Raw genomic sequence first — 23,872 nt, forward strand, 5'->3', positions numbered from 1 at the left:
AAGAACGGCATCCCTCTCAGCTCTTGATTTTTGCATTTTGATTAATCCGACACAGAGAGATCTACCAAGTGTTTTCTTTTTTTTTTTAAATCCTACTACTGAACTCACAATAAAATCAGACACAACACAAACATTGCATCAGGTTTGAAACTGGTTTGTTCCCTTCCCCGAGACACATTTTGAATTAACTACATGAATTTGAATTAACACTTTTATTTTGACCTCCACTAGCTAGTTTATTCTTGTTACCATACCAGAGTAGCTTTAATTCAGACACACGTCTACCTTTTAATTTAAATTGCATTGGTATTCTATTTAAAAGTAGTGGATGGAGTCTCTTGGTTTCAAACAGGAGCCTAATGCCGAAGCATTTCAACCTGCATTCTTTCAAACGGCCAGCAGGTGTTGACTCCACTAATTTCATGGTTTCATGACCCTACCGTTCAGTTGATCTATTACCTTTAGTAAAAATTGTTTCATATCTTTATGATCTCAAATTATTGTCCTATTTATGGTCTAATAGTGTTAATGTCTGGCTCCCTGCAGGGGTGTGCACAGAGTGACCATAGAGCCCCCTTTAAAATCAGATCGGCCACCCCAAAATGATAATAATAATACATTGGACTTATATAGCACTTTTCTGAATACACAAGGACACTTAACAAAGAAGAACAACAAAGCATAATACAGATTAGTCTGAGAGAAGGAGGATAAGCTTTGATCGGCTGTTTGCCTTGCTGGACGATCAGTTAAACTCAACTCTTTGATCTGTGTAGCAACAGGCTGCTAGTTTCTTTCCTTGCAGTTCAGCGTACAACATTTCTGTTGGTACTTTTCTTCTTTTTGAGACGATCTGTGACTGACAAGTCGCTGCCAGGTAGACTAGGAAAGAGACATGGCAATATTAATTCAGCTTCACATCTAAGTAAGGTAACATCTGGCTTCAAAACAACAAGATGATGAGGTGCAGAACTTACAGCTTTAAAAACAATGGGTGTGATGCTCTGAAATCAGGACACAGGACGAGTTAGAGACAGAAATAAAACTGAAATGAACATAACTGCACACCTGCACGTCTCTCTGAGAGTCCCCCCCCCCCTCACTGATACACCTTTGCCCTTAAAACTCACCGATTATTGACCTTATAAAACTAGCGCCCTCGTTTTTGATCCGTTGTACTGTCTAGGTGTTAGAATGCAACATACACTTTTATCCTTACTGAACGAGACTTAATGTCCCACCTCTACCTGCTCCCTCCCTCCAGATCCGGGTGGTGAATGCATTCCGCAGCTCCATCTCCCTCTATGAGGGGCTGGAGAAGCCCGAGTCGCGATCATCCATCCACAACTTCATGACCCACCCTGAGTTCCGGATAGAGGACTCTGAGCCCCATATTCCCCTCATAGACGACACCGACGCCGAGGACGACGCCCCAACCAAGCGCAACTCGGCAAGCCCCCGCAACACCACACCCACGCCGCCCTCACCCACACTCACTCCTACCGCCATCTCTACCCCAATCGTGCCGGTGTCACCCTCCCCAAACCAGAACAATAACGCTGTGGAGAGCAGCAACCACCTCCTCCCAGAGGGCCCCAAATCAGGAACCCCCTCAGCCCCGGGGAGCCCCCTACACAGCCTGGAGACCTCCCTTTGATCTGACCCCTGACCTCCACACGACGACGTCACCACCACCTTTCTGCCCGTCACCAAGGAGCTCGACTCGGACGCAGCGAACGAAAGGAGTGAACACTCAGAGGAGAGAGGGAGAGGCCGGGAGGAGAGCAGGGTCCTGTGTGAGCTCAGCTCGGGCCGGACTATGAGAACAGCAAACATTCAGAGGAATGTGCGGCTTGGTGTGGATGCTTTGGTCTTCTTTTATTTTTGGTTCTTATGAAAACCCCCGCTGCAACACGAGGACTCTGTCTCCACCCCTCCCTCCTTTTTGTTTTTCTCGGTAAACAAGGGGTGATTATAAACTCAGATTGAAAGTGACCTGTTTTTATTATTCTATTGTTATTATTATTATTATTATTTGAATTGAGAAGGGGAGGAGCTCCTCCTGGCTTGAAGATCGTCTGTAAGAATTCAGAAAGAACCTTTTAGCTTCTCTTTTATCTGAATGGTGTTGTATATTTATCTCTTTGGCCCTTTGCTCATTCAAAACTTATTTCTGCTCCATTGGCTGTTAATATTTTGAGTTATTTATGTTTTTTGGAAAAAGCAGGTCTGTTTACAAAGTTTGTAGATACTTTTTTTCTGTTTGTAGGCAAATGAGCTTCCTGATGTATGATGCAGAAAACTGGGACAGAATAAAAAAATGAATGAGAGGATTATTTCAGATACTGCTGTATTTTCAGGAATAAGGGTGTTTCTATTGAAACTTAACTATTTTTGCCTGCAAGTTTTATTTGTTATATATTTGTAGATAAATGTAGAACCTTCTAGGCAAACCGATAAACACTAAGGCTTGTGTAGAAAAGAGGTCCAGGGTCCGGGGCGCGGCATTTTCACAGGAACACAGGGACGGGAAAGACGATTGGGGCCTCTGTCCACTAACATTGCTATAAATATATTTACTTCTTCCATTTCTTCGATAGTTTTCATGTGCACAAAAACCTTCTGGAGTTCTGGATTCTCTTTTCATTCATTATGTTGTGTTCAAGGATTTCCACATGTTGAAAGGTTCACTCATTAAAAGGGAGTTGAAAACACATCTGGCACCATATTTAGCAAGCATGTCGGGATGTCGAATCGTGCTGGACCAGGAAACAAAGTCTTACCTCAGAGGCGGGCGTGATGTGTGAATGATGTCGCTTTTAGCACAACGTAGAAGCCCCTTCTTTAGATGTCTGAGGTTTCTATCGTGTTTGGCCTGCTTCTTGTAGTATTTAATATTAGTTCCATTAGAACAGGCTAACTGAGATTAGCTGAAAAAATGACACCGCTACAAGCTACAAGCTCTTTTTTTTTTTTTTTTTGCACGTTACAGCTAAAATGTTTTTGCCAAAGTCATAAAATCACAAAAACATTTGAGTTGATCACTTCTTTAATGGCTGAATCTCGCCTTGTGTTGTGAGCCGATCTATTATTACACAATAAGTTTATTTGGACTAAACGTGACTGTGCCTTGGCTACAATAACAATTTAGCTAACGCCACTGGCAGGTAAATGTTGCTCCTCCGGCTGAAAGCCTCATTCTGATCATCCTGAAGGAGGTTCTCTTTGAATGCTTGTTAAATATGGACCCTGGTTATCAGTTGGTGTTTTTTAAATTAGCTGCATTTTCATGCAACTTTAGTTCCTTCAACAAAACGTTAGCCCCCTGCCAATGTACAATACTGACATTTGTTTACTCAGGCTTAGTAAAAGTATTTAATTTCAAAGGAATCTATAGAGAGAAACCCTTTTAACTACAGACTTTGTGTATTTAGATAGTAAGCCATTGTCTTGGTTAAAAAAAACAAAACAAGTGAATTATTTTCATATTTCATTCAATCTTTAAGATCACGCCTTAGAAAAAAGAAAACGTCATTTTACTCCTCTGATTTCTGTTTTTTTTAACATTTCAGAATCATGAACAGAGGGGGGAAAAAAGTCATGTTCTGTTCTTCATCCCTGTCCGTCAGACTCCTTTCACCATGAATAAATGTTGCTGCATTTGATTTGTTTGTAAGATATTTTTGACACCTGATGTACTGGAAACGCTAAAGAATTGGACATGTGCATTTTTCAAGAATAAAGACTAGGCATACACTGGTATCAATCTGCACAGGGTACTTTATTTCATAGCGTTCCTCGGGGGAAGAAGAATTTTGATACAAACCATGATAGAGAAAATGTACCTTTGTATTTTTATGACGATACTGATGATACCTTTCATCGTACTAAACCGATTTTGGATGATTTGACACCAATCACGTTCTATGGGGGAGGGTTTTGGCCACTAAATTGTGTGTTGTTCTGGAATCTTCATCTCAGGGTGCAAATGGTGTGAGAGAGAACAAGACCTCTTTTGAGTTTGTATATTTCCACTCTTAATTCAGCGTTTGGGACGGTGCTTGTCTATCACACACGATGACTGGGGCAGCAGGCTGCAGATTCTTCCTGCAGTCTTCTGGCCGTGCACGGTGGGGAGGGGGGGGGGGGGGGAAGGAAAGTGTAGATGTTAAATCATGACGTTCTCTGAGGGAAAATAAAGTTCTGTTTAACTTGTTTTACAGACGACAAAATAGCAGCTAGGATCGCATACAAAGTGAGCAATTGAAAAGACAAGAGGAATCCACATGAGGAGTTTGTTCTGTAGCTTCTTCCTGTAACGGGAATGAATGTTTTTCCATCTGTTTTATGGATTATTATTTTTTTTATCTTTTAACATTTGGAAATAAAAGTACTTCATGTCTGTTTATCTTGAGCATTTTAAATGGATATCGTGATTGGATTTACATTTGAAACTTGTCGAGTAATGTGTATGGTTTTTAAAAATAAAAAATGTATTTAGCCTAACTGCAGGGCCATGTTTTTATTTACCTGTGCAGTATGGAACTGAGTTTCACATTGTGTTGGGGTTGGACTCTTAAGTTTTTCTGCAGGACTTCACTCAAATACGTACAGAAACAAAGAAAGAAAAACAATTGATGCTAAAACTGTACATTTACAAATTAGAGCTTTGACAAACTTATGTCCAGAAATGACTTACAAAAATGGCTTATTTGTTCTTGTTTTAACATGTTCAAGGGTCATGATTTCCTCTGACTATTTTAGGTTGATGATGTAATAGAATAAACAATCAAGTGGAAATAATGGCTGATCCCTCTTATAAAATATGTCACATTTACAGTGTTTCAGCTGTTCAGTCACAAACATGGTTATAAATATTCTATTAAATTGTAAAGATGAACATTAAAGCACTACACACATAATGTACATTCACTATATTATTGTATGTTGCTACACATCCACACCAGCAGAGGGTAGTAGACTTCCCTTCTGTAGCCCACTTAAACAAAGATTGTATATTAATAGGATGCATCACTCGCCCTTGTTTTACTTCACGGTTGACAGCATCCATGAGAAAGGTGGCGGCTCGGATCCACCAGTGTTCCTGAAGGATTAGCGACATTTTTTAACTCATGACTGTCAAATTCAGCACACGTTTGAAACACCCGGAATGATGGTCAGAGTGAGACGTCTTCGTCTTTGTTAATCTGTGCAAACGCTGCTTTCCGCCCCGCAGCAGGAACGTAATGAAACGTACACACCGGGCGAAGGTCTGTCAGTGACAGCTCGCTGCATTTCTGTAAGTACTGTAGTCAGCAACCGTGTGAGGCTATTTAAGTAAACATAACCCAGAGCATTATGAATATAACTACTAATAGGCGTCGTGTTTGGATTTTGAAGTTGTTGCATTTGTCTCTGAAATCAATCATACTCGCAAACTAACTAACATTTTAGCTTACTTGCTGCAACGCAATATCCGTGTTGGTATTAATGTGTCTTCTAAGCGGGTTTTCTTAGCTGTTTCTTGTCATTGAAGCAAACATAGGTGTGCAATAGTTAATCATATTGTATAGGAATGCATCATTGTTTTCAATGTAGGCGGACGGAGAGGTAAAGTCAGCTTCAGTCCTGCCTTTGCACACACCTCTAATCGTTATCTCACCTGTCATTTATGATGATGCTCTGTCTTTTCAGTCGGGAATGAGACATCCACACCGCTGAGCTGAAAATGAGAGAGTGGTGGATACATGTGGGTTTGATCTGCATCCCGCTGGTGGCAGTGTACCTGAACATCCCGCCCCCTCAGCTGTCACCTGCCCTGCAGAAGTGGCACAGTGCCGGGGAGTTCTTCCAGTTCAGAGGCAGGGAGGTCTTCTACAGAGGTCAGAGAGAGGTTTTTACTGCGTCTCAATCCACAAATCTCCACACAGGGATACACATAATATACATTTTTCTGTCACCACAATATCCTAGCACATTGCACTTCTTTCATCAACACTCCCAGCTGTCATATTTTTAAAATAATTCTTGAATTTTCTTTTCCACTCAAACCAGAGTCCTATGGTGCTTTGGGGACCTCCGATGTGGTCGTTTTGCTCCACGGCTTCCCCACTTCCAGCTATGACTGGAATAAGGTACACAAGGCAAACGCTCAGTCGTAAATAACCTCAGAATAAAAAAAGTCATGCATATGAAGACATTTTTGTTCCCCCTCCCCCCTGTATAGATCTGGGAGCCCCTCACCCAGCGCTTCCATCGAGTAATCGCACTTGACTTCCTGGGTTTTGGCTTCAGTGAAAAACCAGTGAGTAAAATCTTGTTGTTGGGGGCGCTGGTGGTGCAGTGGTTAGTGCGTGCGCCCCATGTTTGGAGGCTGTAGTCTCAAGCGGGCCGCCCCGGGTTCACATCCCACCTGTGGCCTCCTTCTCGCATGTCATTCCCCACTCTCTCTCTCTCTCTCCCTGCTTTCCGACTCTATCCACTGTCCTGTCTCTCCATTAAAGGCATAAAAAGCCCAAAAATAAATAAATGTTGTTGTGGATCTTGTCATGTTATTTAGCTCAGTCTGTTTGTATCAAACACTCATTTCCTCTCGTCTCCGGCCGTCACAGAGACCCCACAGGTACTCCATCTTCGAGCAGGCCAGCGTGGTGGAGGCTCTGGCGGCTCACCTGGGTCTGATCAACCAGAGAGTAAATGTGATTTCCCACGATTATGGAGACACTGTGGCCCTGGAGCTGCTCTACAGGTAGGTGTTTGTATGACAGTTAGTGTATTTATACAGATAATAAAAAACAGAGTAAAATCAGGAATTGCTCTCTCTCTCTCTCTCTCTCTCTATCTCTCTGTTTCTGTTTTCCCGCCTCTGTCCTCAGGAACCACCAAAACCGTAGCGGTCACCTGACGTTCAATAGCCTGTGTCTTTCCAATGGAGGTACAGTGCACTGTGCTTTTTTAGTGAGGGAAAAAGTTGAATTTCGATCGTCTTTTGTATCAATGTAAAGTGAAGTGATCTTTGATTTTTCTGACTGTGGAAGGGACAAAAAAAGATATTTGTGTTTTGACAAGTACACTTTACCCAGGTCTGATTGTTGTTGTTGTTCTGTTGTGAAAGTAATTTCAGTGTGCTGAAAATGTCATTTCCAACAGGATTATTCCCAGAAACACATCACCCACGCCTACTGCAGACAGTGAGAAACCCTTTGTGTTGTTTTATCTCTGTGAAGGTTCTCAGCTTTAATCTCTGTAAACCGAAAGGTAACTGGACTTGGTTGAATTTCTCAAATATTTTTTACTCCTCATCTGAAAGTTTTCTTTTGTTCTGAACTGAAGAAGTGTTTTAGATTAGAGGTAAGAATTCAATCAAAGCACGTTGCCTTTGCATTATTTAGAACTTTAGTTTTTATGTAATATGTGGCTAATGTTTGATTTCTTAAATCCTAAGAGCCTGGAGTTGAGTATTTAGAAAAGCGCTATATAAATCTAATTTATTATTATTATTATTATTATCTGTTTGGCTCCCAGTATTCTCCATCACACTTTTGTTCTGTCTCCAAAAGATTCTGAAGGACTCCAGTTTTCTGGCTCCAGTTCTCACTCGTCTCACCAATTATATCATCTTCCAGAAGGGGTAAGAAGAGCAGAGTTTGTTCTGAAATTGAACCAACATGTTTACCTTGCTGTGGTATCCTTTTCACTGTCAGTGTTTTTTTTCTCTTTTCAATTGGCAGGATTGGAGATGTTTTTGGTCCGTACACGCAGCCCACAGATGCTGAATTCTGGGACATGTGGACTGGTTTACGCTACAACGATGGCAACTTAGTAATGGACAGGTATGTGTGTGTATGTGTGTGTGTGTGTGTATTTTGTGTTTGATTTTCTTTGCTGCTGTTTATCTTTGGTCTGACTTTGTCTGATTTTTCTCTTTCTCAGTATTCTGCAGTACATCAACCAGCGGTTAAAACACAGAGACCGATGGGTGGGCGTGCTCACTTCCACCATCGTCCCATGTGAGTACACAGATGCTTCAGACTTTGTGATGTGTGTTTGCTTGTGTGTGTGTGTGTGTGTGTGTGTGTGTGTATATGTGTGTAAAAAAAAGTGTATATTTTTTTGGGTATAAACCAAACACTTCCTTTAAGCGTATTTACTCAGCAGCCGCTGATGCTAAGCTGCTTAGCCTGTGAGAAGCCTTGTAGTCCATCTGTGATCCCGAGCTTGGGGGGGGGGCTGGGGGTAGGGATCTGTGTGTGCTACTGACACACACCTCATGGGAAATACAGTTAATCGTGCCCGAAATCTTCCAGTGTGTAGCCTGTAAAGCTGAGCACCCCAAGGACCCACACAAATAAATAATGATACTTTGATGTCAAAAATAGTCAAAAATGTTCTAATTATAAAATCATAACAGAACACGCACTTGTCCCCAGATTGGAAAAATTGTGTCAACCTGCAACATTTTAAATACCAGTAATATCTGAGGCAAAAACTGGCCAGTACACCCAGTTTTGAAATTATTGACCCGTTTTCAAAAGGATTCAAAGACTTGGGTGATCCATTAAAATCTTTCCTCAAGCGCCGTGGAGCCTTTTCTTTGACCAGATCGCTAATGCCTCTTCCCTCAGCCACACCTTTACTTTGTGTTTAGCGCTAATTCTAAAACGTTATGATGCTAACATGCTTCAGTTGGTTTACCTAATTCATGCCTGACATTAAGCCTATTTGCATTAAAAACTGAGCATTGCCTCACATGGCAATCAGTTATTTGTCTTCATTCTTTATTTTTGTAAAATGGAGGAGACAAAAGGAAACAGACAAGAACTGATACACTGACAAGACCCATATCAAATAAGAACAAAATAAGAACTTAAATGTAACTCCTTTTAATGTATACATGAGCGGGATGTGGAAACGACTTGATGCATGTAAAAGAGATTACTTATGAGTGATGACAGACGTTGAGATACATTTCAACTGACTGTGTAACTCTGCGGTTTAAAATTATTTCAAAAAGAGAAAACTCTTCCAGCACTCCTTCACATCGTCCCTCAGTGACCCTCCCTCCATATGTCCCTCTTTGACCCCGTTTCATCCCCGCTTGTCTTTCAGTGCACATGATCTACGGACCCCTGGACCCCGTCAACCCTCACCCCCAGTTCATCCGTCTTTACCAGTGAGTGCTCCCTCCCACCTCTGATTCCTCCACTCTGTTGAGATGATCTTAAATACGCCCACCTCATCAAAGACCTCTGCTTAGCCTCCTAATTGAACTTACAGAATCCTGAATTTGTAATCTCGTCTTTCAGGCAGCTGGTCCAGAGGTCGACGGTGACCGTTTTGGACGAACACATCAGCCACTACCCTCAGCTCGAGGATCCCACAGGCTTCCTTAATGCGTATTTTAACTTTATTCACTCTTTCTGAAGGGAAAAGCAAACAGCAACACCTGTGCTCAAGGCACACTTCAGAAGCTGTTTGGTACTTTTGAAACACTTGTGATAAATGACCTTTCCTGATGATTGTACGCAGGAGAAGCTGCATCAGTTTGAGGTTTAATTTCCAGTGATGTACTCATTAACCAGCATTAACCGCTCAAATGTCAATGAGTGACATTTGAAGGCATCAAATATGAGCTAGAAAACAAATGACGTGTACTAAATGCAACTAACTGATGGACTGGCGGCAGTGTTAATTTATAAACCCTCAGAGGAAGCATGATTCCTAACAGTGTGGTTGTGTGATTGTTGAACTTAAATGTTGGTGTGTCGATTCATGATCAGTCAAGTCCTGCTATCAGCTGCACTCTGAATGACTTTTGATATGATTTTCTACTTTTTTCTTGATGTCAATGAAAAAAATAATGTCAAATTTTGTTCAAATAAAATAGTTTTGTAAAAAAAAAAAGAAATATTCTTTAACAGAATTTATTAGAGATTTGACAGAAGAATATTCTCACTGCGGAGAAAACATGAGGACCAGCACGGTATAAAGAAAAACATTTTAGTTAATTTACCAGAAATAATAAGATGATTTTTTAAAAGCTCATTGTACTTGACATTTTGAGAGCTGTGCAGAGGATAGTAAGTGACGTCAGGACAGGTTTTAGTGGCTGCGTTGGCACCAAGCAGCAGTGTGAGCGTTTTAGCCCACGGAAGCCAGAATGACGTCAACCACGGTCTCCTCACTGCTGCGAACCGTCACCTGCATGGTGACACCGTCAGCCAGCGCCAGACGAGCACGAACCAGAACGTCATGACCTCCACGAAAAACACCTGATGTGGGCATGAGGGGGAAAAATGTTTACGTTTTTTTTCATCCTAATGGAAGAATATGTTTCTTAATCTACTTTAACAGTAACTCTGACAGTACATGACAACAGTCTTAATGTAGTGTTTGACTGAACTCTACTATTTGACTCATTTTTTGTTTTAATTTTCTTAAAGGGAACATTATTAGTAATATATTTATTTTAGAAATCAATGTTAATGTGGATTCAGTGCTAGCTGAAAGCGTTTTTTTCGTCTTATTTTTTTTCTTAAGACAACTTCATCTTGCTTCCCAAAATGTCATGTGATGACATTCAAAGAGAAGAAGCACTTTGCATTTTTAAAACACACTGATCACGACCACCCACCTGCGAGGAACAGCACGTGTGAGTTCTTGTTTTCTGGAACTTTGTCTGAGCGCTCACATGGCTGCATTCCCAGAAAGCTGATGATGTTACCCACCGCCTCTGCAGAGGAAAACCACTGATCAGTCACATACACTTTGATCTTTGAATGAAGAGTAAGTGCACAACAACATCATATTCTCGCATACCGTCTAAGGTCCGTACAGACGCCAGGGCGAACGTCTCTTCCTTCTCAAATTCATCGCCCACTTCGTCCCATGCTGCGGCAAAGTTTGGTTTCAGAACCTTCTGGATGTGGTCTGCCACTGTCACCTCCAGGTCTTCCAGCTGAGGAAGAGCACAGGAGGAAAAGAGGAGAGCAAAAAACGAAGGACAAGGAGTGAAGAGTTAGATGTAAAGAGGGCAAATGTACAACGACATAAAATATGGATGAAAATACACAAACATGAGCTGTAACTACGTACCACATATTCATCGTCGTATCCGTCATCGTCAGGCTCTCCTGTGTTTGGGTCGCAGTCTTTGACCAGGTACTTCATAGTACAACTGAACGTGCAAGACACTGTGGAGAGATGTGACGGGACTTTCTTTAACTGATAACAATCTCTCACAATTTACTGCTGATAATCTAAGATTTTGAACCTCATGCTCCTTTGTGTTGCTGAGTGATTTTAGCACTGCATGTTTGTGATCTATAAAAGTGAAGCCCATCTTTTTCTTACCAGCGGTGGGGTCGTCATCTGGAAGGTGGACCAGGGTGTAGCAGGAACCGGGCTGACTGTAGGGGAGGTTGAGGGCAGGGACGTAGTGTACAACCTCATAGGACTCTGACGGCTCCATCTGTACTACAACCTAAAAAACAACGAGCAGCAAGATGCATTCAAACCTCAGAATCCAAAATGAAAAAAAGAAGTCCAACTGCTGCTGTGATTTCCTTCTCAGCTGGTACCTTCTGCAGAAGCTGGTCATTCAGAGTGTTCGTGCAGTCGAACTGGAACACCATGTGCCTCGCAAAGGTGTGTTTGACGCAGCGCACCACATATTCTGTCTCAGCCTCCGTCAGCTGCACCTGATCAGAGGACTTGAAGAGCGGGCCCAGATTCTGAAACTCCGGGATCGCCGCCAGTTGTTCTGTGAGGAGAAAGAGTGACACTCTGTTACACCAGTTCTGATAAAGACGGCTAATATCAGAGTCTAAGTGCTTACAAACTTACCCTGATAAATGTCCTGGCGTGAGGGGGCCAACTTTTCTGGCAGTTTGCTTGTGGCAATAGGGGTGATTTCTGAGAAAGAGAAACAATGACAGATATTTCAGAATGTGCGGATTCCTCCTGATAGTGAAGCATCAGGTGTGGATTAATAAATAGCTCGTTGGCTGTTACCTGTTTTCTGTTCTGTTAAAGGAGTGGTGGCCAGAGGGACGCTCTTCATGTCGAAAGGTTTCTCTGAGGGCTCCAGAGTGTACTGGTGGAGGGACTTCTCCAGGCCGGGAATGGAAACAGAGAGACCTGAGAGAAACACAAGCAAGAGGAAACATTAGCACTGTTGTTTTTTTTACAACGTTTGAGTGTTTTCCCATCAAAACCCTTGACAGTGTAACCTGTGTGTGTGTGTTTACCGTTGAAGATGTAGGCAGCATTCAGAGCCTTCTGCTTCTGCTGCAGGACGTTCATGTAGAAAGTAGCTCTGTCTCGCACTTCATCATCGCTGTCCATCATGCACCTGTCAGAGCATGTACATGTTAGAGTCATAAGTCAAACTAAACATATAGTCTGGACTATGTATAACTTTAAAGGAGTCTGACAGTCAAAGAATCAAGGACTGTACGAGTTTTCCACAGAAAGATGAAGAAAATATGAAGAGAAAACAACAACTCAAAATAAATAATAACCTCTGCATGAGAACCAGGACGCTCGGCAGCAGATCGTCATTCTGAGCTCCAAATTTAGCCAAAGCGCTGACTGCGGCTGAAGGTGGAAATGCATAGAAAACAGTGTGAATTTGCGTCAATGCACTGGATGAAGCAGTTAGCCTCTATGGTCGTCAAAGTTTGAGATGAAAGAAAGAATCGACTGCTCTGTCTCACCTGCACGGACTGCCTCGCTCTCCAGCACCACTCGGTTGAAGATGAAGCGGATGTACTTGGAGGGTTGGGGGGTGCGTGGACCCTCTTTGCCCAACAGATGCAGGATCTTTGTGGCCAGCACTGTGTGCTCACAGTCCTCAATAAATTCACACAGGTGGGCCAAGCCCGTCTCCTTACTCTCGGGGTTCTCCTCGATGATGCTGATGATGCAGTCCACTATGGCCCGCTTGTACTCAAAACCACCCTGAAGGGAGGAGAGACGATCTCTGTGAGGCTGGTGCTCAGTTCAGAGCATTAACAGAAACTATAGTATGGTATAGAGAAAGAGCATGCTTGTTTTCTATGCCGGTACAGAATTCACTGATAGAGTGAGCAAGGCAAAGACCAAAGAGTGAAGACCGTCTGTGCTTTGTTTTTGTTTAACTTACATCATCTCTAAGCATGTTGGACAAGAAGTTCATCATGACGCTGTGCTTCCTGGGATACTTCTGGCACAGAGCACTGATGGCCTGGACCACCACCACCTGCAGTAAACACGCAACAGACAATAGAATTAAATAACATGATTAAAAAAAAAGAACGGCAAAGATGTGAATGTCATGTTGGAAATAACACATTTTCACACCACAGAAGCTAAAATCCTGGATGATATACTAAAAACTTTGACATGTGATTTATTTGTATTGTATAATAAAACAAGACTAAAAGAAAAGTGACCTTGAACTCGTCTGAGATCTCAGAAACAAACGAGGAGATCTGCTTCATGAGGCGGTCCACGCTGCTCTCGCTGCCGGTCTTCAGCAGAGTGGTGATGGCCAGCGTGGCGATGCTGCGGTTGGAGTCGGTGATAAGGTTCTCCAGGTCCAAGTTGCAGGCAGTCACAGCAGACGGGTGCTTCATGGCCACCTGATGGACAAAGGGGAGACATAATGTAGTGAATTTGATTATTACCATATACTTAAGTATTTATTTGAAGAAAAAAAAAAAAGGCATGTGAAGAAAGGATGCAGGGAGAAGCTTCACCTTGTTGAGGGTCCTGACTGCAGCGTATCTCAGGGCTGCTTTAGGGGAGCTGCAGAAGAGCTGCAGCACTACAGGAGGACCAAAAAAAAAACATGATCAATTTGTAAGCTAACGGACACATCACATTGATTTCTTTGCTTCAGTCAACTTAAAATGAACGAGGTGAGCGTACTGACCAGACACAGCAGGGGCCAGCTCCCTTGCAGTACAGTTGGGCATGTGGACGATGGCAGAGGCCGCCTCATACACCACCATCTCATTCTTGTTCCTCAGGCAGCTCTCGATGAAGTCAAACAAGGGGCTGTCGTGACTGAAAAAAAGAATACAGTGATGTAAACAACCTAACAAGACAACATCAACCATGCCGTGTGTGTCATGTTTTCAGTCCCATTCACACATTATGACAAAAAGATCATTATCAGGGTGGAACTTGCAGCTCTACTGACCCTGCTTCTGTCTCATCCAGCAGTTTGCTCGCGATCCTGATCAGCATGCAGTAGGCGAACGGAGACTTGAGACCAGACTTGGTGAACTTGTTGAGCATCTTTGTGACGGCCAGACGGTCATTCTTTCTGAGGTGATACAACAGGCCCAGAGCATGGTACTGCAAGACAGGACTTACATTAATACCAGGTTTAATATACAATAATCCAATATGACAACTACACGGACAAAAGCTGGTTTCAAGTTCAATCATATGCATGTCTGTTCTTCCCACCTGGACCATGACGTTGTCACTGGAAGCAGCCTCCTGAGCTTCATTCACCCAACGCTTCACCACGTCGTAGCTCATCTTCACCATGTGCTGGACACAGAAACAGAAAGGACTTCATTACCCACGAGAACTTTTTTAGACAACTTTATCTCAATAATACGCAGAATACCTGGTCAAAGAAACTCAATGTTTTTCTTACCAGTGAGGAGACCAGGGCTGAACTGGACACACTGGGCACCTTGTCAACAATAGCCTGCTTCATGTATCTCTCAATGGCCTGCAGCATGGTGGTCTGTGGAAGAGACAGGGAAGATCAAACACACGATTGTCAGTCAGAAAGAACTAAATAATGAACACTTTGTTCTTTCTTGCACGAGATGACAAGGTCAAGGAAGAGCTGAAGAGGTGCAAATCGGAAGACTATCAAATAAGGCAACACGCACATCTGTAATCCTGCAGAGGGCTCTGATAGCAGGTCCTCGGTACACATCCTCCTTCCCCGTCATGTCTTTGGTCAGGCTGCAAAACACCACACAATGAATAATTAAAACATTGTAACCTTAAAAAAAAAAGCCATAGTCATACAGATCCTGATTCATGTATGTTTTTAAACAACACGCGCAAACAATCTTTAGGAAAGAGTTTTAGTGATCTTTATGGTCAGCAAAATACTACAACAACACACTTCCAGGGGTAGATTATTAGTGGTTGCATACAGGTGATATTTGAACACATTTCATGGGACAAACCTGCTAGTGACAATGATGACATCCTCCGAGATGTTGGCCATCTCTTTGATGGTCAGGTAGCACATCCTTCTTAGGGTTTGCTATGAGGAAAAAGGAGGAAAAATAACTGATTTGTATGAATCTTGGAAAAAAAGAAATCGTATTGTGTTTTTTTCATATTTTGTAACTCGACTGATAATGAATTAATTGATCTCTTACATCATTTGACTGGAAGAGCCTGGTCATCGCAAAGAAGGCCTCTGTAGCCTCCGTGGTCCCAAAATGCTCCCCCTATATAAACAAAGACAAAATGTTATTAAGACTGAGTTAAGGTCTAATGACGAGAGGAACAGCTCTTTTAATATCCTTGTGAAGAAAGTGATACCTGGTTGAGAAGGTAGATAATCTTTGTGAGGATGTGGAGGCATCTTCTCGGGTTGATTGGAGTCTCATTAAAGATACGTGCCTGTGAAAAGATAAGGATGCTTGTGTTGTTTCTTTGAGTTGTGCAGAACACATCTTAATCAAACACCGGGTGCAGACTTTACCTCCTGCAGCACAGCACTCTTCTCCAGATGCTGGAAAGGGTTTGATCCACTTCCTGAATGTCAAAACATTAGAGTTAAACCACTGAGAAAACAAACCCCAAGGCAACACACGTAAAAGTCACACAGTATGCAGCTTGAGCTACATACATCCAGAGATAACACGTCTATTATGTACAGCTGACACAGCCAAGTTAGCACTACTAATGCTAAACTTAGTGTTGCACCAGTATTTATAGTATCAATGTGACACAAAACAATGCATGCGATGTTTATAAGTGCCTTAGCAAACGGAAACTTAAAGCAAACCGCGACATAAATGTTAATAAAGATCATTAACGTGTTTATCTGTTGCTAGTCAGCTAACACTAGCTCAGTGTAAGCTGGGTCCGATACAATTCTCCTTTTTTATTCTATTTAACGTTAAACAGAAACAATCTTACCAGACTCCTCGTCCTTCTTGTCGAACTTTTTAATCATTTTGTCGGAATTACAGTGTCGGACGAGGGCAAAAGATGCTCTCCGCCTCGGACAGACAGAACACTAGCTACTTCCACGTAGCCTATATGACTCTGACTTCCGGTTGGACGTCCACGTCAACGGAATATACGTCAGTGTCATTCTGCGTCATCGCCGGCAGGGGGCGCTGATGATAAGCTCTGCAAAGAATTACCATCAGTTTTAGTTATGTGTCAAGCTGTGGTCCAAATTAAATAAGGTAAGAACCTTCTTTTTCAGAAATTAATACAACAGATTTCATTGCTGTACATATATAAACAACACAACTTCAGAAGCTCAACACTTTTTTATTTTTTAATATATTCAGGTCTAATTACAGATTTCTTCCCTCAACTGTTTATAGGTTCTTGCTTTAAATTACACATATATTTTTTTTTATTCCTGCACGGGTTATGTACATTTCTTGTATAAATCTATTTGTAATTGCACAGTTTAAGTCTGTTTCATCTAGGGATATTCTTTAAATCTTGTTTCGGGTTAATATATATGTATGGGGGGGGGGGCTTTGCGGCTTTTTTTTGCAGCTTAATTTGTAACAAATGTTTCATGTCATGTAGCCTACGTCTTGTAATCTGCTACTGGATGCTTTGAATTTCCCTCGGGATCAATAAAGTATCTATCTATCTCTCTATCTATCTATCTATCTCTCTATCTATCTATCTATCTATCTATCTATCTATCTATCTATCTATCTATCTTCTGTTTCCATTAAATGTTATATGTGTGATGTTGCACCTACACACACAATACAAGCTATACACACTGCAAAGCACCCAAAACAAACTATCACTACTTATGCATACACTGCTTATGTTCAGTGTATGGCCTATTTCAATTTAGTATTCGAAAAACAAATTTGTAAGTAATTCTATGTTCAGCTGAAGACTGATTGGAAAACTGTCTGTTATGGGCCGGGGTCTCTATCATCATCCTACCTTGCTTATGGAAATGTAGGCCTAAACAATAATAATAATAACAATAGCCCAGATGAGCAGGGTGGATGAAACTTTAAATACAGTTTTTCTCAGACGCTTTGGCACATTTCTCAGATCAGAATTGAAATTCTCAAAACTACTTGTTCAATCTTCACATCATTGTGTCACTTGTGCACATCAAAATAGCAGTTTCTAATTTCTTTGAACAAGTTGCAAATGCTTTGGTACATCCATGCAAATAATTATGTACAATTCTCTGCTGTTTCCTACATTATCAATTGCTTATGTCATGTTGATCAAAATGTTTTATAATGGGTCTCTGTTGAATAGTCTCACCCCCCACAACATTTAGGCATTTGTTCATCGCATAAGTCTTTACATGCAAAATGGTTGAACAAGTTGTCATAATATGTCAAGCATATTTCTATACATTTCCAATAGACTTTTTTTTCTAAATCTGTCCTGAATTGGTAAATTTCTCCCAGGTGAATCTCCATCGCTCCAACATTATCAGGCAATGGTTTGCGACCCACAACAGGATGCTGATGGACTTCCTCTCCCCCTACTCCCCATTCCTTAACCCCATTGAGGAATATTTCTCAGCATGGTAGATGGAAAGTATATGATCGCCAGCCACATACACAGACGACCCTTCTGGCTGCCATGGATGCAGCGTGTGATGACATCACAGCAGATGCCTGCAGAGGCTGGATAAGACACTCTAAAAGATTCTTTCCACGCTGCATCGCAAGAGAAGATATTCGTTGTGATGTGGATGAGAATTTGTGGCCCAACAGACAGGAACGTCAGGAGGTGTAGGAAGACTGCACTGTAATTCCTACAGCACGGCATGTACAGTTTTCCCTAAGGAGATTGTCCTATGTTCACATCTCTACTTTTGTTCTTTTCTTTGTGCTATGCAGTGCTGTCTTTTCCTTTCTGTATCGCAATGAAAACGTAAAGGTGAATCTTGTCCAGTCTCTTGCAATCAATCTCCCACATACACTAAGGTGTAACTTACAATTTACAATAATTGCCATCAGAACTTTAGCCATAGTTTATATCAGAACACCCCTCCAGAGTACACTGTTATATTGACAACATGACTAAGCAATTTGACTGTCTTATCCGTACACAGTGACACAAGGACTTGTCATTCTGATGGCACTGACATGTTCATTGACACAGATATTTACTTTTGAGAGATGACCTAAGGATTTTGAGCAAGAGACTGGCTTTTGCAGGTAATCCATGGTGTTTTGCTATTTGTACGAATTGTTTTGAGACATGCACTTACAGTTTTGCAAATGTCGAGGATGATTCGAGAAATGTACCAAAGCGACTGAGAAAAACTGTAATAAGGTGGCCCTGCGGAGTGCACACAAGCAGAGCCGACTCATATCCTATGATGTAATTATACCAATGACCACAAGATGTCGACATTGCTTTGTTTCTTATCTCAGGCAGATCAATTTTTTCCCCCACAATTTATGACATAAAAATGTACAGACAACAGGGCAGGACTGATACGACCTTTGATGTTTAATATGCTTTTTCTTATTTTTTAGTATATATCCCCAACTTTATTATTTCTGTACATGTCTGTAGTGAAATAAGAAATGAGCTTAAATTGGACACAAACACTATGTGCCTATCTAGAAGTAGCCTCATAGGTAGTAAAGTTAATAAAGAGTTATAATTTAAATAAATATTTCATTAGTCCCGTTCAAAGTGCTGTTCAATAAAAGATGACAATGCTTTTGTTACTTCTGCTTTATTTGAGGAAAAATAATCCTTTATTTGGAGTATAAAAATAACAGACATCTGATGAACAATTATTATCCCGTGCATTATAGCATTGTACTGTATGTCATGGTCTTCTCGTGTTTCTGCCACTGTGGATGTTTCACGATCAAATCTGGAATCTTTATAGTCAAGTCTCCTGATTGAAGTTCTGAACAGAAAACCATTTTGATCAATAACTCAATAAAGCACCAAAGAGAAAATAAGATCATGATAATGCAACAGAGTAATAAAATATTCTGGTTCATTGGAGGATGTAAGAATTAACAATCACAGCTGCTCTTTTCTTCTTCTTCGGTCCAAGATTTAAAATCTGAAATATTTGGAGCAATCTAAGGACAATAAAATAAATGTAACTTAAAAGAAAATATTAAGGCTTGTCTTTGCTGAACACAGTCCCTTTAAATGCAACTCATATCAATCTTGGAAATAACATTTTCAAAAATCTACTAGTCCTAGAATCTTATTTTAAAGGATGAAAATGAGTCTCAGAATGAGTCTCTTAATGTCACTTGTTTTCAGAGCAAAACATCTTTTCTCATGACTCATGTTTCCTTGCCTGAAATAAACAACTGTTCTCATAAAATATCTGCATCTTTAATACATTTGACCCTCCTCTGTCTTGATTTAAGATGGTGCTGCAACATTTTGAGTGCATAAAAAGAGCAAAGGGATTATTCTCGCTACCCGAGCATGTTTACAACTGGAGCCATCATTTAAATACAACTTTAATGGTGGATTTAAGTCTAAATAACTTAGTAAATTTGAAAGTCTGCAGGGGCTGCTGATAGCTAGTTTTACAGGGTTATATTTATTAGACACATTTTTCTTATTTTTGAGTTTAAATCGTTTCCCAAAACTCAAAGACAGTCAAGAACCACAGCCATGAACTTGATTTGTTCTCATCATCATTGGTGCAAAACAGATAATACAGTATGATACTTTGATTATCATGACTTCCACATGAGAGCAAGTGAATTATACAAACTACAAACGCTCTTACCCTGCGAAAACAAATCAAAAGCATCACTTTCAAGCAAATAAGAAGTAACGAGGCCAACACTGGTCATGGCTGTCTGTTAAATCTGAGTTGTCCATAATCACTTTGATCACTTTCTCCGTCCGATCTGAGCCAGAAGGCGCGCGTTCTCCGCTGCTTTTGCGCGCAAATTTTTGGCTTTGGCCACGTCAAAGAGCACGTTCATGATGTTGGTGGGGACGTCCAGGGACAGGGTCAGCCTGCTTCTCCGGTCCCCCTTGCTGCTGTTCCGTAGCATCTGCCCTCTGAGCTTGGTCCGGCTCATGAAGCGGTAGTTTGCGGGGCTTGAAGTCCTTTTTTCCCGGCTGGACTCCAAAGACGAAGAGGACGAGGAGGCGAGATACTCCGCGGTCTGCAGCAGGGACCTCCAGCCGTTCATGGGGGAGAAACCGGGAGGCTCATCCTCATCACTCCGGACACCGAGAGACAGCTGGTCGTCGCACAGGAGGTCTGATCGGGTTTGGTAGAGGCGGAGGCACAGGCTTGAGGTCGGTGTGCACAGGACCGAGAGCAGCAGGAGGGTCTTCAGGGAGGACAGCATGCTGTGTCCTCTGGGACTAACACAAGGGAAGAGGGAGAAGAATGACAAAACAGGCTATATCACTTTACAACCATTTAGTGCATAGGTAAGTGACAAAAATTGGGTCGTAATAAAGAAGAGTATAAAGTAAGGTGTAATCAGAGATGAATTCATTTCAATGGAGTCAAATAAATGTATTTTATTTACGCTGAAAACAAACAAAATAGACAATCTTACCAGAATGTTTTGGAGGTCTAAATGTAATTTTAAGATTGATAATTTCGAGAATTTCATGGTTTGTTTTAAAGCTTAAGCACAATACAATTGAATGTGTGTTTATGATATTATTTATGTGGTTTAGATGCACGCACACACACACACACACACACACACACACACACACACACACACGAAACATTAAGAATAATTTGCTCACAACTTACCTCTCAACTCCTATAATAAAAAAAAAAACTATGAAAAGGGTTCAACTGACACGTATCCCTGCAAAGAAGAAAAACAAGGTGCAGAAATCCTCACTTCAATTTGTGATGAGAAATCCTGATAAAGTGTGCGGAGGTCAGCAGCGCGCGCTGTCCCACCAGCAGAGTGTCTCGCGCGTCCATTCACGACGCATTCGTTTAGTAGGAGCCATCGAACTGCAGCACTACGCCAGCAACCACGTCATCCCGTTGACATTTGAGTAATTCTGTGAAGTATCTCATTGGTTTTGAAGCAGTGAAGTGTTTTTTTTTATGAAAAACTTATTGCGACCATCACGACCTCAGGCTGAAAAGACAGACTTGCCTTCTCCCGGCAGCCAATGGCTGTTATGTACGTTTTGCATGTAGTTTGAATGTATTTAACCCTCTTGCGACTTGTTTTAAACTGAAGCATTTGATTGAAATGTCTGTTGTTGGCTTGCAAAGTTTCAGACACGTTTGATTGCTATGTCTGTGGAATTGCGTTTTCAGCACCACCAAGTGTTCCAGCGGTCAGGACCATGGACAGCTCCATCATGCAGAAAAACAAACCCTATATTTTAAACAGAGACATTATTTCTTTTATTTTTTTGCCCATTGGCATTCTTGATTCTTTGAGCCCTTTTTTATAGAAATAAATGAACATATCTTTGCACAGAAATGTCAAACATGTGCTGTTTACAGATTCTAAAATAAGAGTATTTGATGTTTTAATTGTGTCATACATGATAGTAAACTGAAAACCTTTGGGGAAAGGATTGTTTGAACTGAAACAGGATTGAATGAATCATCAAGTTAAGTTAAATGCAAATATAAGGCTCATTTTCACCTTTTCCTGACAATTTACCAACAAAACTATTAAATTATAATTTTGGTAGCATTTTCTAATAAGGCTCGCTTATTTAAAGACGATTGATGATGCTCCGCAGTCCTTTTTCCAGTTGGTAAAAGGTCATGTAGGAAAGGGGGGAGGTCACATAGGCCATGGATGAGTCTTTATAACCCAAATTATAAGCTACAAAGACAAAGCAAACAACATGCTGGAAGAGAATAAAGTATAGTGACTGTATAATCACTGATTAGCTGATTAGGAATGGATGTATTAACCATGATTAAAGTCTCTTGATACAACTCACAAACCCAATATAAAGGTTGGCTTATTAGAAAGTGCTTCCAGTTGTTTTCATCATTTTACCTTATTCATTGTGCTACAATGGAAAAAAAGAAAAGATATACTTACAAAAAATTGAAATACATTTTTGTAACCATAGTGTGGGCCCAGCTCCTTATACTATGCATGACTCTGACATATGTGCATTTGTTGCATGTACACAAGTTTTTCCAGCCTGATTTCTCGACCAACAAATCAAATCAGTGAACTGTGTTTGATGAAATGCTGCCCAGTATGCATGATTTGCATGCTGCACATATGGCTGTTTCATGTCAAAAGAAGATATGATATCTGACATCAGGAGAACATTGTGTTTTAATTAAAACTCCGAGTGTACATGTGACACACTGGAGCCACCTACAGAGATGTACATCCCCATGTCAAAAAGACGAAAGAGAGATTAAGGAGTGAGAGGATCAAAGGGTGCTGGGTCAAGCTCTAATGAGCAGCTCCATTGTAGGATTATATGAGTCCTCACAGCAGGAGTAATCATAGTCTGTGACACGCTGGGATATGAGATGTCCTCCCACTCCTGATTTCTCTCTTCAATTGATCCCTGAAATGGAATAAGTTGATCCTCTTCAAATTTAATGGAAAAATCTCACTTTACGCTGGATTATGTTGTCGACAGTCTCTTGAATGTGTCCTTGCCCATTAAGGTCTTTTGCTCAGTGTGAAGATGCACTGACCACACACACACATTTCTGTAGTCTCGCTTTAAGTCTGATTTCAAGTTGTCAAATGTTTTCCTCGAGCTTTTTTTCCCCTCCAGTTTCATACACCATAAGCAGTGGAGTCCACAAACATAAAATCATCTGCAAAAGTTGGAACAGACAGATATATTTCCTGTATCTGTGTCCATATCCTTGCTTTCCTGGTTTAAAGTGGGTGGGGCTTAATTGGAAAAACGCTGAGATTCACTGAATTACTTTACTTTTGTTTGTTTACAAGAAAACTCCACAGGGCACCTTTGAAGAAACCAAAATTTAGGAGCTTGAGAAAATGATTGAGGATCATATTTTGGGCAACGAGTTAAATCATTTTAAGAATAACTGCATCAAATTTTTATCACAAATTCACAGAAAGCTGCAATAATGATTAAGTATGATATATTGTTGCAGTGCTGCACCAGTCTTGGGTTCTGTCTTCTTGTGTAAGCAGGGGGTGTGGTTGAATGAGGACATCCTGTCACAGTAGAGTGTTACCACATCGTGCAGATCTATAAAGAATCTTAGCATGTGGGAGTACATTGCGGAGCTGAATCGTGACTTATATGATGAAACACTCTGGAGGCATAATGAGTTAAAAAAAAAAAAAAAAAAAAAGATCCACCACAATTAGGTGCAAGGAATTTCTGCATCGAAACTAAATATTTAAGAGAACTGTTGTTGTTGCTGCTGGTGAAGAATGTTGCAGAGAAAACGTAGCATTGTAAAACTGAATTTTGATAGAAATAATTTATATATTCAGCCCCTACTTATAAAACCTACACTGCAGTATTCTTTTCAAAATACCAATGACAACCTGAGGGTCTAAGATGTGTCATGTATTTTCTTGTGTCAAACTGCCAGAAAAAAAAAAAGAACCCTGACTGCACGCCACCTCCACACCGACAGCCACGCAGGAATCCCCTCTACTGCTGTGTTAGTCTGATAGAGAGGCCTCTGAAACAGTTCCTG

General features: G+C 41.1%; 4 protein-coding genes across 9 annotated transcripts in view; 2 read left to right on the forward strand and 2 right to left on the reverse strand.

Moving 5' to 3' along the window:
- atp2b1a (ATPase plasma membrane Ca2+ transporting 1a) overlaps positions 1 to 4,506 on the forward strand; it is a 39,533-nt gene extending 35,027 nt beyond the window's left edge. For 4 of the 6 annotated variants that reach the window (XM_061030342.1, XM_061030344.1, XM_061030343.1 and 1 more), the window contains one exon: positions 1,265 to 4,506. In XM_061030342.1, the coding sequence (XP_060886325.1) occupies positions 1,265 to 1,657 (393 nt within the window). In that variant the 3' untranslated portion in view covers positions 1,658 to 4,506. The remainder of the gene's footprint in view (positions 1 to 1,264) is intronic. The other 2 variants (XM_061030346.1, XM_061030347.1) reach the window with 2 other exon arrangements.
- A 664-nt stretch (positions 4,507 to 5,170) lies between these two features.
- mest (mesoderm specific transcript) lies at positions 5,171 to 9,883 on the forward strand. The gene is made up of 12 exons (XM_061030354.1): positions 5,171 to 5,299; positions 5,695 to 5,882; positions 6,055 to 6,134; positions 6,227 to 6,304; positions 6,612 to 6,748; positions 6,876 to 6,934; positions 7,150 to 7,190; positions 7,560 to 7,630; positions 7,731 to 7,832; positions 7,933 to 8,009; positions 9,109 to 9,172; positions 9,306 to 9,883. The coding sequence occupies exons 2-12, from the start codon at positions 5,729 to 5,731 to the stop codon at positions 9,421 to 9,423; spliced, it is 981 nt and encodes a 326-aa protein (XP_060886337.1). The 5' UTR covers positions 5,171 to 5,299; positions 5,695 to 5,728; the 3' UTR covers positions 9,424 to 9,883.
- Positions 9,884 to 9,909: 26 nt separating this feature from the next.
- On the reverse strand, positions 9,910 to 16,300 carry copg2 (COPI coat complex subunit gamma 2). Its single transcript, XM_061030349.1, has 24 exons — positions 16,171 to 16,300; positions 15,731 to 15,783; positions 15,568 to 15,648; positions 15,402 to 15,473; positions 15,204 to 15,283; positions 14,898 to 14,973; positions 14,654 to 14,746; positions 14,458 to 14,544; positions 14,186 to 14,343; positions 13,916 to 14,049; positions 13,740 to 13,807; positions 13,434 to 13,622; positions 13,145 to 13,240; positions 12,717 to 12,960; positions 12,522 to 12,597; positions 12,249 to 12,352; positions 12,013 to 12,138; positions 11,845 to 11,913; positions 11,580 to 11,761; positions 11,353 to 11,482; positions 11,095 to 11,192; positions 10,819 to 10,957; positions 10,634 to 10,732; positions 9,910 to 10,271 (listed from the first exon to the last, which is right to left on the reverse strand). Exons 1-24 carry the CDS (start codon positions 16,205 to 16,207, stop codon positions 10,141 to 10,143), a joined length of 2,622 nt encoding a protein of 873 aa, XP_060886332.1. The 5' UTR covers positions 16,208 to 16,300; the 3' UTR covers positions 9,910 to 10,140.
- A 2,441-nt stretch (positions 16,301 to 18,741) lies between these two features.
- Positions 18,742 to 21,224, reverse strand: ucn3l (urocortin 3, like). Its single transcript, XM_061029645.1, has 2 exons — positions 20,987 to 21,224; positions 18,742 to 20,580 (listed from the first exon to the last, which is right to left on the reverse strand). Exon 2 carries the CDS (start codon positions 20,562 to 20,564, stop codon positions 20,094 to 20,096), a length of 471 nt encoding a protein of 156 aa, XP_060885628.1. The 5' UTR covers positions 20,565 to 20,580; positions 20,987 to 21,224; the 3' UTR covers positions 18,742 to 20,093.
- Positions 21,225 to 23,872: the final 2,648 nt, after the last annotated feature.

The sequence above is a fragment of the Labrus mixtus genome, chromosome 22 (assembly GCF_963584025.1).
Source record: "Labrus mixtus chromosome 22, fLabMix1.1, whole genome shotgun sequence".
NCBI lineage: Eukaryota > Metazoa > Chordata > Actinopteri > Labriformes > Labridae > Labrus > Labrus mixtus.